Genomic DNA, 15472 nt, shown 5'->3' with positions numbered 1-15472 from the left:
ATTCTGAAGTGTAGGTAATGAGAACCAGAAAGAGTGCATGAATGTTAAATGTCAAATTATTCTGACTGTCTGTATGCTTTGGGGGTTACTGAGAGGAATTGGAAGTCTCATCCCTTTTTCTTGAAATTACTGGATCATCAGATACAGTAGGAATTATTTTCTAAGGTGAGAATACACACCATGCGATGTATGCCATTTTCCTCTAATTTGTGAATAAGCAGAAACAGCAAGGTAGAGGCAGGCTGGAGGAGAGTGGCATATGGAAAATGCAAAAGTGCTCTAGCAGAAGTACCCCTTCTACTTACTTGTGTCATGGCAAATGACCTAAATAATCAGAGAAACATTTCTGAATATTTTACTTTGTTTTATGGTAGAATTCTGCATAGGGCCAAAGGCAACATGTACTTGTTGTACAGATATGTTCTAAGCCCTTCCCCAAGCACCATGTCTTAAATAAGTCAGAAACTAATAGGAAAGCAGGGTTATCAAAATAGTCATCCATTTTCTTGTTATGGTTTTTTTCTTGCTTTTCTGTTTGACAAGACAGTTCCAGAATTTTCCATCTTCCACTAATCAATTTTTTTCACCTTTTCTCAACATTGTTGTCTATTTTATATTGACTAGGATAATCCCTAAAGCACTGCTTCTCCCACTCACACAGCATGCCACCTTCAAAGACATTATATAAAAAAGGAGTCTGACATGCTTTTTACTACTGAATGCCAAGACCCCCCCCCAAGCTGCTTATTTTACCCAGCCTGTCATATTTTTCCTCTATTTTAAGCCCAAGATTATGATAACCAATCAGCATTTAATAGTTCATATTACTAAAATCTCATTGCAAAGTTTTTCTCTCCTGACTCTCTCCTCCTTTTTCTTCACCAGGCACAACAAAGATTTTATTTCTAAACTAAGAACTCAGCTCTTGTGCATGGCTGCCATTTGGTTTTGAAGCTCTTAAAATTTAGCTTTTTGTTATCTATTCAGTACAGTACATTGGGTACTGTTATCTTTCCACTCTAAGATGACACAAATATATTTATTGTTTTAAATATTCAGAATAATTCTGTTCTTAAATTGAATTAACTGAAGTTTATATCCACATGTTTATCATTATGAGTTATAAATTGCATAGGTAATTAATACATAGCTAAGTACTTCACTTTCTGAAATGCCAAGGACCTACCACATCTTTGTGTTTCAGAAACAATGTTTGTTTAGATATTTAATTTGAACTTTAGAAACTTAGTGTTAGTATTCTATTTGAAAATAACAGTAGCAATGAAGTAAAATTCATTAAGTAAAAGCAGTGTCTGAAGTACTGGGTCTTTTGTTTTCCATCCACTTTTGATGGATTTTGTCCAAGATCTAAGTTGGCAATCTCTTCTATACAGCCTGTAAAGAAAAAAAAAAGGAGAGCAAGATTTCATTATATATCACATTAAATGTCTACCTGACTTGCTATAGCAGCCAATTTTATTTGTGCTATAGATCGTGGTTGGCTGTGAGGCAACTTCTTGTGGGGACCTCCACTCTGTGATGCTGGAGTATACAAAGGATGCCAGGTAACTGACAGCAGAATGCACAGACCTAAAAGAAACCCACAGTATAATAGTAAAAACCTAGAGAGCTTTTATTTATTAAAGCAATTACTTTGCTATTCATCTTGTAGCAGGATCTCAACAAAGCCTGTGTGCAAGCACTGGGATTTGTCTACATAACTCCTGTAAATTCTCTGTATAATTTATCCCAGATGTTGACAGATTCATGGCATTGAGCTTGCAGTTACAGTCATGGGCATGCGCCTGTTAAAAATGTGCTTGCAGAAAACCACATTCACAGGAAACTGTTGGTTTAGTATGATACAGGACTATATATTTAGGACCAAGCTGTAATGAAGTGGGAGTTACTTAACTCCAAATTGGTCTTTAACTAGAAAACAATAACACTGTCTCCTGTGCTGTAGTATAGTAGTGCATTATAATTTGTAAAAGTGAAGGTATATTCTGTGCTCAAATGACTGTGGATGAACATGGAGCAAATTCTGTTGGGACTCTTCTGAACACTGTAAGAGAGAGACTACGGAGCAGATTCCTAAATAAATCCTTCTGTCATGCCAGCCCAGAGGAGCTCTGGGTTGGACTCTGCTGTGTGTACCACCACCAAGGGTTTCACAGCACTCAAACCTGGTGCTGGAAAGTCCTCCCTGGCTGCACTGGTGCTTCAGCCTCTCACCCCTTGGCTATTTATGGCTACAGAGCATGGAAACTATTGCTGACAATCTCTTAGGTTTGTTTAGTAAGACAGGCAATGCCATGACCCTTAGAATTACCTGTTTCCCTTTCATTATTCTTTCAGTTGTTCTAAAACTTTTTTTTTTTTTGTTTCCTGCAGGACAGACTCATGGCAGCTTGTCCAGACACACTGTCTTCCTTCCTCATCTAATAGCATTGGCTGCTCCCCATTTCAGTTCCATGAAGCTACCATCTATAATTCTGTCAACAGCTCTATGTGGAGAAGAATAACTCTCCAGCTGCCTGATCATGTCTCATCCAGGTAGGTTACTGAAAGGTCAGCTCACTGTGGACCTATAAAATGTCAGCTGTCTTGCTGGCACTGTTCGTGTGGAACAACTGGTGAATTAAAAATGCTTCGTTATTGCTGGATTTAGATCTGATACATAATTAATGTTTTTCAGGAAGCTTTTTGTTAATAGAAGTGGGTACTGCCAATGATGTAGCAGCCACCCATTCAGGGTGGGTCTTTCCAGTTATTGAAGTCACAGCCCCTTCATATGACATTTTTCATTACATCTGCTGCTGGTGTATTTGAATGTCACTGTACAGATGTGTTTAATTGCTAGATATCATAATACTGTGTTTGGATTTTGATATTTGCAGTGCAACTCAGTTCAGGTGGATTCAGAAGGGAGAAGAACTAGAGAAACAAAGCTGGGCAATCGACCACGTGTACATCGGGGAAGCGTGCCCTAAGCTCTGCAGTGGCCACGGCTATTGCACAACTGGAGCCATTTGCATTTGTGATGAAGGATACCAAGGTTTCATTTCTTCAGTTTCTTTCTTATATATCTGCTACAGTCTAATCTAGCCCAAAATTAAACAAAAAGACAGAGTGATGTGTCATGTCTAAATTAATCACTGGAATGCTTGAGTAACAAATTCTAAATTAATAATTTCACAGAGCTGCAAATAACAGCTCTTCCCTTGCTTTACTCTTTCTGGATTGAGTCAGTAGTCTCCCCTGTCTGGCACTGTATGTAAAGCCCATTCAGCCTTCACTGAAGGCAGAACATGACTACCTGCTTACCCAGAAATGGCTTCCACCCCTGTACTCCTTCCAAGCGTGCATGCACTCCCAGGGGATGTGTACATGGGATCCAGATGTTGGTGACTGGCACCTGTTAGGGACTCAGTTCTGTGCCCCATCAGGACAGAGTGTTCTGCTCTAATCCTTCAATGGAGCTAAGCACATGCCTAATGGTACCTGAGTGCCCTCGTTAAATTATGAGTGCTTTGTGGGAGTGGAGCCAGTGTTTAATGTCTTCCAGGAGAGAGTCTCATAACTTTATAAGATCAGATCCCTTCCCTGTTTTAGAAGCATTTCCCTTCAACCAGCAATTTGAGGTTTCTCATACTGGCATCGATGCAAAATAGGAGAAACCGTACTGCAGTTCTTGAAGTTATACTGATGTAAAAAAATAAGACTCACAGCCTCAAATTTCTAAAATTAATGCTGTACAGCAATGTGCGCATTATTAATAGATCTGCTGAAATATATTCAGCCTGTAGTCACACTGTATATTGGGCCACAACCTTGAATGGAATTACAATGAACTGTAACTCAATTTTCTCAATTCTTTTGGGTTTTTTGTGTTTTATAACTTCACTGTGTCATTTCTAGGTGATGACTGCTCTGTTTTTAGCCATGACCTCCCCAGTTATATCAAAGATAATTTTGAATCTGAAAGAGTCACTGAAATAAACTGGGAAACCATTCAGGGGGGAGTGATAGGCAATGGATGTGGACAGCTGGCACCCTACGCCCATGGAGATTCGCTTTATTTTAATGGATGTCAAATACGACAAGCTGTGACTAAGCCTCTGGATCTCACCCGAGCAAGGTAATACTTTGAGCCTAAAATGCTCTTTTAGCAGCTCATGAGAAAAGAAACTCTTCATATGTACATGCAGCCGTGTGGGCCAGTACTGATGAGGATGGACTGACCTGGCTGTACCATGCAGTCAGATGTTGCTGGCATTTAAGCATTAGGATTGGCAATATGCTTTGTGACTTCCATTTGGGAGATGGAGAGTGAGGAGGAAGCGATGTCAGATGAAAAGGTCAGATGTTTTTGTCATGCCCAACAGAGCACTCTCTAGTAAGCCAGCACTGACAACGAAGCCATTGGCAAAGACTGGACACCAGACTGTCTGGACCAGTGCCTGATCTGAAAAGACAAATCCCATGTTTGTATGTGCCTCCACGACGGTTATGACCAAAGATGCTATTAGTAATTACAGACTCATTTTCCTGTTTCAGTTGTCAAACAGAATTATATTCACCTGGCAATGAACAGGAGTGTCTTTTTCATCTATTGAGCCTCTTTGGCCATGGAAAAGCAAATGCAACCAGCCTGTACTGGCTCTTAACAGAGTGACAGCTTTCTGGACTAGTTTGTATTTAGTTGTCTGAAGCAAGATTAGAAACAGAATGAATTGGCAAGTGGGCCAGATATAAATTAGGCTTTTCCTTTCTTATTTGAACACCCAGGTAGAAGATGATAAATCTTTTAGGCACTTCATTATATTCAACCTTTATTTGCCCTTTTTTAGCTTTTCATACACTCATTTGCATGTTTATATTGTTTATATATTTCAGTTTTGTGCAGATACATTGTAAAATTGGATCTATTGCCTCCAACTATATGGCAATATGTTATACATAGTAAACTATTACTTTGAAAGGGGAGCTGTGTTTTAGAGATGTGAGAAGTTTATTTTGCATGTTAAAAGTAATGATTCTTGAGGATGCTCAAAGTTTTAATAAGGTAACTGCAATAAACCTGGAAATGCTATTGTTCCAGTTTGAATACTTTTTGCATATTGAAAATAGCTTTTCTCTCTGTGTTTTACAGCAAAATCATGTTTGTTTTGCAAATTGGAAGTATTTCACAAACAGACAGTTGCAATACCAATCTGAGTGATCCTAACACTGTAGACAGGGCAGTGCTCCTGCAATACAGTGTAAATAATGGAATTACATGGCAAGTAATTGCACAGCATCAGCCAAAGGACTTTATACAAGCCCAAAGAGTGTCTTATAATGTTCCCCTGTGAGTACCCAGTCACATTTCATTACCTCTAAGTGCACAAGATATATTTCTGCTAAGAAAGAATCTACCTTTGCATCACTGTGCAGGAAAAAATGTTGATGAGAGGGTAAAAAAAGAAGAAAACTTAAGGGGAAGGCTGATTAAGAAATTCCAGCCTAGTGTTTACCAATATACTTGAAAGAAAAACAGAATACTTGTTTTAAAGATGGGGGAGGGGGGGAATTCCTCCCTATCTGTGTGCATTTTTCACCATTAAATGTTTTGCACATATGGTGTGCTGATGTTCAGGGATGTAGCAGTAACGCTTTGACTTCGCTCTCAGTTCCTGTTGGGGGGTAGATAGGGATGTGCAAAACACCAGAAGTCTGGAGCTCTCATAGGCTCTTGCATTTGTGATGACAGGGAGGCACGAATGAAAGGAGTCTTACTGCGCTGGTGGCAGCCCCGTCACAATGGAACAGGTCATGATCAGTGGGCTTTGGACCACGTAGAAGTCGTCCTGTGAGTATCAGCTTCACCTCATCCCACCCCATCTCAGAAAGCACTGAAATTCCTCCAGCATGGCACAAGTGTTAAGCTCAGTAAGAACCACTGTGGCCCAGGGAAACCTTTGAGAACCAGTCTTTGCTAATGCTCTGCCCTGACTGCAACTGTCAGTGGTTAAGACAGCCATGAAATAAGTGGCACAGCAGGGGTATGTGTTGTGCATCGTGGAAAAATGCAGGAGGGAAAGTGGGGCTTTATCACCACCAAGTATTGGTGTGGTCCTGTAATGCAGCAATGACTGTCAAAAAAATATTGTGCTGGGACATAAGAAAGGATATTCTTGTTCAACGCTGTGCTGCCATGTGAGGCTGATTTATATCCTTTCAAAGATACAAAAGAATCTGCTGTATTGCTCTTTGCACAAAGTAATGTTGTTGTGCCTCTGAAAAGTTTGCATTAGCAACTAATGCCTTATTCATTTCCTTTTTTTAGTAAGAAGGATACTGTTCAGAAACAGGGTTCACTATATCAGGTTCCTATGGTCCGAGCTCTATATTCATCCCCTTGTCAAGATTTTACCAAGTAAAGTGTCTGCACCCTCCTGATTCTCCCATTCTTGAGATGGGTTTCGCTGGCAGCTAACCCGTTTTTCCTGTGTTACGTCACGAAGAGATGACCTGCTTTTTCTCTAACAATTTAGTTCCAGTAGAAGTGAAATTCTAGTGGCTTCACGGGCGGGAACTCATCGCTGACAGTGGTTGGCAGAGAGAGGTGTGCCTGCTCCATAGATAGGTTCAAATGTTCCTTTTATTGAACAATTTAAAAACCAGCAATAAAGAAATTAGGCTTGGATAAGCTCCAGACTGTGTAATTATAACCATGAGGTTTCTGAATTAGCAGAGACACTGCAAGTAATGTTTTGTAACAGTAGCAAAGTGAATTATCTGATTGCTAGTTAGCCCTGTACTTCTTTCCACCAAGAAGCACCAGCTTGCATGGCACTCATACCAACCCCAAACCAAACTGGTCCCAACACTGAGTAACTGTACATGCTCTGCTGCTTTTACACACCTTGCTGGGCTCTGCTTTCATAACATTAAGCTTAAAACTTGAAGGAACAGAGGGATGGATGTGATTCCTGACTTAGTTAATCAACGGCTGTATGATGCTGCATCACGAAAGATATGGAAGAGTATGAACCTGCAGGAGGTTCACAGTGTTTAGGAAACCACAGAAAAGGAAACTAGTAGTTCTGAAATATTCCCATGTCTTTCTACCTTGCAATTAAAAAAAAAATTAAAAAGAAAAAATCAAGTCAGAAAAAAAATAGAGCATAATATTACGGGTCAATCTGAGCATTGAATGAGGGAGTATAAGTAGGAATAGGACAAATCTTTAAAAAGTGATTCTTAGGCTGAAATATGGAGAACTTCCTTGACAATGAGATCTGCCAGGTTGCAGACTAGACACACGAGCTGAGTGGTGACAAGTCAGTCATATGAGATATGTTATATTAGAATGGAGACAGCAATAGAAATGCTATAGCAAGTAATCACACCTTGCCTAGAGAAGGAACCAGATGGGCAAACAGTGCCTCCTCGCTTCTCTTCTTTTTCTCCTGTTAAAGAGCTTTAAGTCTCTTCTGAATATTGGCCAAAATATCAGGCTAGAGACAGGTAGTTTCCACCCTGTTCAGGTGACACCTGGTACAACCCACAGAGGAAGACAGACCAAACCAGAGAGATTCCTCCCTTACCAAGTACTGTGAAATGCAGTGCCATGGCAGTATCTTTCCCAAAGGCCAGATGTGGAGTTCCAGTCCCTGCTAACTACAACACGTGAGACATGCCACTCTCAGGAAAGACAGAACTACATGCTGTGGCGCATCTGGTTCATATGCTGGCATGTCCTCAGACCTGACAGGTGGCTTTGACCCCTCTGTTTTGCTTAAGTTCTATCTGCACCTTCTAATTCATCAAAATATTCTGTAGACCTCTTAAATTTTATTTGCAAGTAACCGGCAAAGGGTTTGATAAAGCCTTTGGAAGGCTTTCCAAATGGAGGCATACTGTTCCTTGTTGATAGATACTCTTACCTGGGTTTTCCTTTAGCTCTACTGTTTCACTCAGCCACCTCACGGTGGTCACTTTTTCCCCAGCACTTCAGTTTCTTCACTGTAAAATGATGAAGACACTCAGTCACCTCCATGGAGTGCTGACAGGCAGAGAGAAGGAAGCCTGCATCAGTATCTGCTAGCACTAACCCTGGATGATCCTGCACACACCAGGGCTACCAGGATCACACCATGAATACTAGGGATAGGACTTTAATTCTTAATATTCCTGCCTGCCCTGGGGAGAGCAAGCCACCTTGCCCAGGCAGCTCTCCAGTGAGAGGTGAGGAGACAGCATCCCTCGGGTGCTCTGCCCTCTCACCGAGATTGCCAGAGGTGAGCTCTGTGGGTGATAGCCACCCCAGGGCTCTCTGACATGGCTGCAGAGAGGCATGGCCTGAACTAAAACCACTCACCAGGGTGCTGTAATTACCTCTTCCCATTAATTCTATAGGGAGTCACTGGAGAGTCAGTAGGCTTCTGCCTGGCTTATTCATCCCAAAGCTGGGATACCTTACAAAACAACTGTGCCTCACAAATTGGAAGTAATCCCAGTTGGCACTCTGACCTTGTCTCAGAAAGCCATGAACACCCCTGGCTACAGGACCTGTTGATGGTCATTGTCTAACACAGTCTGTGCTCAGTCCCCTTATAAGCCTGCATTCCATCACCCACCTGAATGAGATTCCATACACCTCTGTGGGCACCATCAAAATTATTCTCACTGGCCCTGGTTTAAGTCCTAGACTGTCATGTTTGTTTGTGATCTGTGTACCCACGTTGATGCAGCAGGCAAGCCTCCAGCCTGTGAGGCATTACAGCTAGTAGCTGACCTATACTAGGAGGTGTGGTTTGGGACATACAGAAATTCCTGGCTTTCAACACATCTCGTCTTGTGTTTCCTCCGCTACCCTGTGGGCTGACAAGGAGGTCTGATTTTCCCACGTGCCCTAGGTGTTGGCTTGGGTGCCTGCACCCCCAGATGCACACCTAGGTGCTGTGCTAGCTTTTACTCAGCCCATGGGCAAGTGAGCAGACCAAGGGCTGGAGTGAGAGGGCAAATGGGGAAAGCACCTGCCAGCAGGGAGAGCTGGTCTGTAGGGATGTAGCACAACCAAGGATTTTTCTTGATTTTATTTCCCATCCAACGTGGGGGATGTCCCTGTTCCTCCTTACAGTGCTCACCCCAGGGACAAATCTGTGAATACCTGCTTTCATGACTCAACTCTTCTCAGCAATCCAAAGATTTGAAATTAATTCTGTCACAGGCCCAGCTGCCAAGTCATATGCAGATACTGCTCACAGATGATGCATAGCCAGGGTCATGACACTCTGTTCAGTCCAATTGATTTCTGAGTCAAGGGCCATCATCCTCTCACCAGCAAACATGTTTTCAGGGTGTAATTTCTTTGTTTTCTTTTTGCTCCCAAGATGGTTTGCTGGGGAGAAAAAAAACTAACCTGCAGATTATACGTGCATGCAAAATACCTGGCAGTGATAAGAAAGGCCAAAGATGGATATTTTTGTATGTTACTTAAAATCACTCCACTTTTGAATGAATTATTTGAATCACTCATTAAAAAGCAGTATCATTAAGAATGTGAAGCAGCTGCAAATGGTGCTCAAATTGAGCACCTCTGTTGAACAGGTGAAACACAATACCATTAAACTGATCTTGCCAACTAACCGCTTGCCAGCTTATTTTAACAACGGTTGATGTCTATCCTGTGGTGAGGAGAGGATACTAGTTGTCAAGTTGTCCAGTCCCGTTTAAAGCTAGTGCTGATTATTCCTTGTTAGTGCAGCATTTTTTCTCTCCATTTGTAAAGAAAGCTTTGGGCACAACTCTCATATGTACCATGTGGCTCTTCTTAGGATAAAAAAGTATTTTACCCCAGACTTAAGAAGGAGCGTTTTTCTGTGCCCCTGTACTTCTGCCCTAAGAAAAGCCCATGTCCAACTCTGCATTTCATTTGCACATTGTTTTTCTCTGGAAGCACAGCTCTCAGCCTGTCTGCTGCACAGACACCACGCACTTTTTTGCATGTGCATTTGGAATTGCCATCTCTTTGTGTATAGGGCAGGCCCTTATAGACCTCTCATAAACTCAATTCTAGTCAAAGGTATTGAGAACTAAAGGGTAATGATAAGCTGAACATTAAGAGTCTGATGTTGCTTTCTTTGCACCCCAAAACTCATGACGTGATCCAAAGGAATTTGAGTTGTGCAAGGAATGCAAGAAATATTATCCCTACCTACTATTTTATGGTTAACCGTTGGATAACAGAATGAATCCCTCCATAGCCATCACTCCATGCTCTTCATTGTCAAGATATTCTCACATTTTTGGCACAAATGATTTAGTGAGAACTTGTGTTGCATTTGGTGCAAAGAATGTTTATTCTTATTTTGCAACATTAAAATACAAATTATATATTCTAGCTCTAACAACAAGTGCTCATGTGGAAAAGCATTTTCATCTGCTTCATTTTTTTAGTAAAAAGCAATGTTTTGAAAAATGCATTTAAATTAAAGTATCAACATATTTAAAATAAAGAACAGAAATAGTTCAAACATTAGGATATTGTCTGAATATTCTCAACATTTATGCCAAATATAATATGATGCAGTCTGTACTTTTATGACATTTTTATTATGTTTCTAAAAAGTGCATGCTGAATTTTATAGAAAATAAAAATATAAGCATTTATTTGAAATATCAGGAAATAATTTGTTCAATTTTTATTTTCAAAAGAGACGAAAAGTCCTATATTGCCTCTAAACCTCATCAGGGTTTTATGACTAATCACAGTGCTGCATGCATTGAAAGGCATTTTCTAACTTGTGTTGTATTTCATTGTTTGCTGTCATTGGTTTTACACTAGAATAAGGTAAGTACTTTCCCTGAATCAGTATCAAATGTATGTTTCTGTTACAGCTACACCTCTTTCACAAACTTTTGTCAATGATGGGTTGCTGGAAAACTATTTGTACTCTCTGAGATGTGCCATGTAGCTCTTGAGAGCCCTGAGCCTGCAGCTCTTCCCAGGGAGCATTCAGGGAAGTTAAACTTAGCAGAAAGTGTTCAGCAGCTCACCCTGTACTGCAGTGGGAATTTCACTGAGGCTGCGGTGAGAAGGACTTCTCCTGCGGTGCAATGAGACCTGCCAATGGAGGGCTCCCAGCGTGTTGCATGGGAGACCTCTCAGCTCCAAGGGGGAATTCCCACTTTTTTCCATAATTAATGACCGCAGAGCTGAAGCCACAGCCAGGCAGTGCATGTCAGTGAATCTGCATAGTGGCTTAGCCACGCGTGCCCCTTAGACACACAGCAAGTGTCTCCCACAGAGTTCTTTTGTTTCTTTTAACTCTGCTGCTTTGTCCTGTCGCAGTTAATAGATACCACTAACCAACATAGTTACTGAGCTCTGGGTTCAAATCTTGACCTCACTGGAGCCAAAGAACATTTGTCATTGATATCAGCCGTCAGGACTTCAGTCAGAGCACATCACTTTTCTCATTATAGTACCCTCCTAACAAAGCATTTGTAATTCAGCCTCAGAATTTACCCCAAGCCTAGTCCTGAGAGGCATGCCTTTGCTGTTTTCTAAGGCTTTGTTCATGTTTCATTTTGTTATCCAAATATTTTTGTTTCTGTTTGGTTCCTATTGTGCCCTGTCAATTAAAAATAAAAACACAGAAATAATGAATGACATTAGTATATACTCGGGGGGTTTACCATATATTTCTCATTCCATATGGCTATGTTCTCTTTTCATAAATTTTAAATTGAAGACTTGTAGTTCAAACTGTGCTTTAGGAAACATGCAATAGCCAGAATGCTCTATTAAAGACTAAAGACCCAGAGTGACTCCTTCTCATATATTGCTTTATTGTACGTATTTATTGAACATGGCCTAGACAGAATTTTATTCTATATTGGCTGCATATTGTTTTCATCTAACTAGTATAACTCCAGTGACTTCACTGGAAAGTTATGTAGGGTTTCCTACATAAATTGGAGCAGCATTATCTTTTTTTGTTTAATAACGCACTCAAAACTGTCGAACAGGTTATGCAGTAGTTGCTCCTATTAATTGCTTTTTTTCCTGTCTGCTCCATCAGCAATACACAAATAACTATTTTGGGTCTGTACTTTTCTGATTGATTGATGGTTCAGTGAATGCACAGAAAAGGCAGAAGGCTCAGCAGATGCTGACCAGTCCATTGCACACTTGCAAAGCAGCCTTCAATTTGCCACTGATATCCAAACAAAAGTTCCCTCTGCACCCTCCATTATGGAAGGGGGGGGGGTCTATTCCTAATATAGCTTGATGCTGCCCAGCACATTTTGGATGCTCCAAACAAGAAAACAACAGCAAAATTATGGTAAATTCTTTTATCAGTCTGTGAAAATACAAATTAAATTTGTTATTAATAATATTGAAAGCATTCTTAAATCCACCAAATGCAAGAAATGCGCAAGTACTCCTGCAAACTATATTATATAATACTTATCGTTACCTTATAAAGCACTATTGATCTTTCTTATACAGTGCTTGTCTCCTACCAATATATAAAATTATTTCAAAAAAATAAATATAGACCTACTCTGATTTTGTGGATACCAGACTATACTTACTGTACAATACAATACGATAGTATAATACATAGGGTATACATATTTACCTATAGCAAGAGTGAAAATCATGCCATTTTCTATAGCAGGCATGAAGTTTTATGTGGCATCCAACCAGTAGTTGGAAAGTCTATCTATCTCAGACATCAGTGAGGACAAGTTTGAATCATGTCAGTGCAAGTAAAAAAAATAAGCATTTAGTTCCTGAGAATTTAGATTTCTCTTATTTTTCACACACTACACTGCTCTGGTGTTCAGTATAAGACATAAATATATGTTTGTAACTTCTTGATCATCTTATAAAATAACAAAACAGAATTATATACATAAAAAATAAGTAAATCTCTTTTAAGTTATTAGGTAACCCTTTCTTTTTTCCTTTTTTCAATTCTTTCTTTTCCTTTCTTTTTGTTGTTTTTTTTCCTTTGTTCATTGTTTTAAACATCTTCATCATAACTTTAAGGCCAGATGCAAAACGGTTAGGCATTTGAAGTGAAATAGAGGCCAAGTGCACCTAGCAGTGTCCAAAATGAGTCCTGAAAATCTCTGCTGAGCTGTTGCTGAATGTGAGTGGATGAAAGGCAGGAGGGAGATGGGGGAACACGAAGGCCCCTGGACCAAGGACTGTAGCTGTCCAAGTCCTGCCCAAGCTGAGGCACTCACAGCCAAGCTCAGTCCCAAATTTAACAATGTCCAGAAATGGCAATTTTTTCAGCCAAACACATTGACAGGCTGTGTTTGGTCCCATGTACCTAGGGCAAGGTCACTCAAAATTGGCTTTCTCCCACACCCGTCTCCTGTATTTTTGCTGCAGAGCAGCCTTCTCCCAGCAGACAGGTGCTCCATCCTCACTTCATGGTTAGGATGCTCTTCTGAGAGGTAGGATGTCACCCTGAAGGCTCTATGTCTAAGGAACCACCCACTTCCCAGGCAATGATAATTAAAGGAAGGGCAAGATTAATACCTCCTTCAAGCCTCATGACCAATGGCAGCCACTTTCAGGAGTGTGTTCAGGGTCGTGATTTCCCTCCTGCCTTCCTCACTGAGGGTGATGTTCCAATGAGATGACTACAGGACCAGAATAAAGACTGATCTTCAGTACTTCTTTGCACTTATGCTACCAAGTGGCATTAAAACTATATAAACTCACCGCTGTCACTCTCTCACATGAAGCTCTTACAAATCAGCACAGACCTCTCCTTTTCACTTGAAGAAGTCAGGTGAAAGTCAGGATAAGTCAACCTCAAACATTAACCCCTCTCTCAACTGCCAAATGCTCTAGAGCTCTGCCTTATTGTGAGAGTGCCAAAAGTTGTGCCAAGTATAGATGTGTTTGCTTTCATTGTCACCAGGAGCTGGACTTTGTTTCCTTCTTGTATGTATATTCCAGTGGCAAAAAAATAAAAAATAAATTTCAAAGCCTTGGAAAACTAGTTGGGAAGCGACTTGGATTTGCTTAGAGGTTTATAACCTAGATTTTGACACAACTGCTTTTATTCAGTTTAGTCAGTTGTGTTCCAGATTAGCTGTTGAAAAAGGTATAATTTTGTCATACAGATTTTTTTAGATGAAATTAGCATACTACAGCAAAAGCTGTCTTTGCCTCTGGAGGATCATACGTGTTTTGCAAAGCATGCAATTATTCCTTTTTCCTAAGGGTCACATTCACTAAAAATAAGCTTATGCACTAGAGAGGAAAGTATGACTAATTACAGTATGAATATTTACTTCTCATTCACAGAGAAAACTCAAAAGTGAAAACCTGCCTTGCACCCACAAATGAGAGATTTGTTGACTGTAATGTCTACTGCAGGGCTTTACCTCACAGATCACCTTTAAACTCTGATGGACTTGGTTTGGAAGGTCCTGGTAACATCCAGTCCATCCAGAGATGCTTAGGCCAGGCATCCTTCTCCCACTGCAGGAAGAAGCTAGAAAGCACAAGGTCCTAAGCAGGCAGGGAGCATTAGGAGAAGGAGTCAGAAATTAGCCCAAGCCTGCACAGATTCACTAAGACTTTGCAGCTCCTTTCCCCTGGAAACCAAAAGAAAATTTGGCCATGCAGTCACCAGCAGCTCCTCCTGGGTGAAGCTCCTTACACCTGTTGGGGTTGTCCTTGGGGTCTGCATGGTTAATGCTGTGCACTGATCTCTTAAAGAAACTGCACCCTCTGACTGCTTCTATGGGACTACCTTGTATGCCATTTTTCCATGTGGAGAAAGGGGGTCAGGTGGCTCTAAAAACTAGAGTCTGGCAGCAGTATGTGATACCATTTTTATTTTTAAAAGTAGTTGTCCGATCAAAGGGTCTTTCCCATACCCTGGGACTCTACAGTGTAGAGTGCGAGTCACTGTCTCATAGCAACATCTGAGGTGCTTTATACGTCTGGCCAAGTGCACTGCAAGTTGTAGGTCTGAGAGGAGACATCCTTTATCAGAACTTCAGAATACATAAATCTTTTCATTCTCATGCAATTCTGATTGCAGTTTGGCTGTAGATCTGTGTAGACCTGTATTTGTGTGCATGTGCTCGGGGTTTGGATATGTATGTAAGCAGACCAAGAAAAGGCACAGCCAGATGAAGCTCTGTGGCTGTTCTGCAGTCCCCTGCCACAGCAGAGGCAGTAGGATATAGAGGGTCTGTGGCGCTGCACATGTAGTTCTCTCCAAGGTGTATGCAAGTCTGTATAGGCCATAAGTAGACTCACAAGGATGCACCACAGATGTTACAGCTTCATTTCCAAAACTGCTGAAATTTAGAAACTGAAGGTGGGATCCAGCCCTTAGGGGTTAGATGGGTTTGAGGTATCAAAGTCCCAGACAGCCGTCTTGTCCACTGCTGCCCTCTCATGGTTCTTTCTTCCCTCAATGGGAGAAGTAGA

At 40.9% G+C, this 15472-nt stretch overlaps 1 protein-coding gene across 1 annotated transcript in view; it reads left to right on the top strand.

Moving 5' to 3' along the window:
* The window catches only part of RELN (reelin), a 305272-nt gene that overhangs the window by 288033 nt on the left and 1767 nt on the right, over positions 1 to 15472 (top strand). The window contains exons 58-63 of the mRNA XM_075024802.1: positions 1492 to 1565; positions 2395 to 2556; positions 2901 to 3058; positions 3922 to 4141; positions 5156 to 5353; positions 5756 to 5854. Of these exons, the coding sequence (XP_074880903.1) occupies positions 1492 to 1565; positions 2395 to 2556; positions 2901 to 3058; positions 3922 to 4141; positions 5156 to 5353; positions 5756 to 5854 (911 nt within the window). The remainder of the gene's footprint in view (positions 1 to 1491; positions 1566 to 2394; positions 2557 to 2900; positions 3059 to 3921; positions 4142 to 5155; positions 5354 to 5755; positions 5855 to 15472) is intronic.

This window comes from Buteo buteo, chromosome 4 (genome assembly GCF_964188355.1).
Source record: "Buteo buteo chromosome 4, bButBut1.hap1.1, whole genome shotgun sequence".
Classification (NCBI taxonomy): Eukaryota; Metazoa; Chordata; class Aves; order Accipitriformes; family Accipitridae; genus Buteo; species Buteo buteo.
This window is presented reverse-complemented; position numbering and strand designations above follow the sequence as displayed.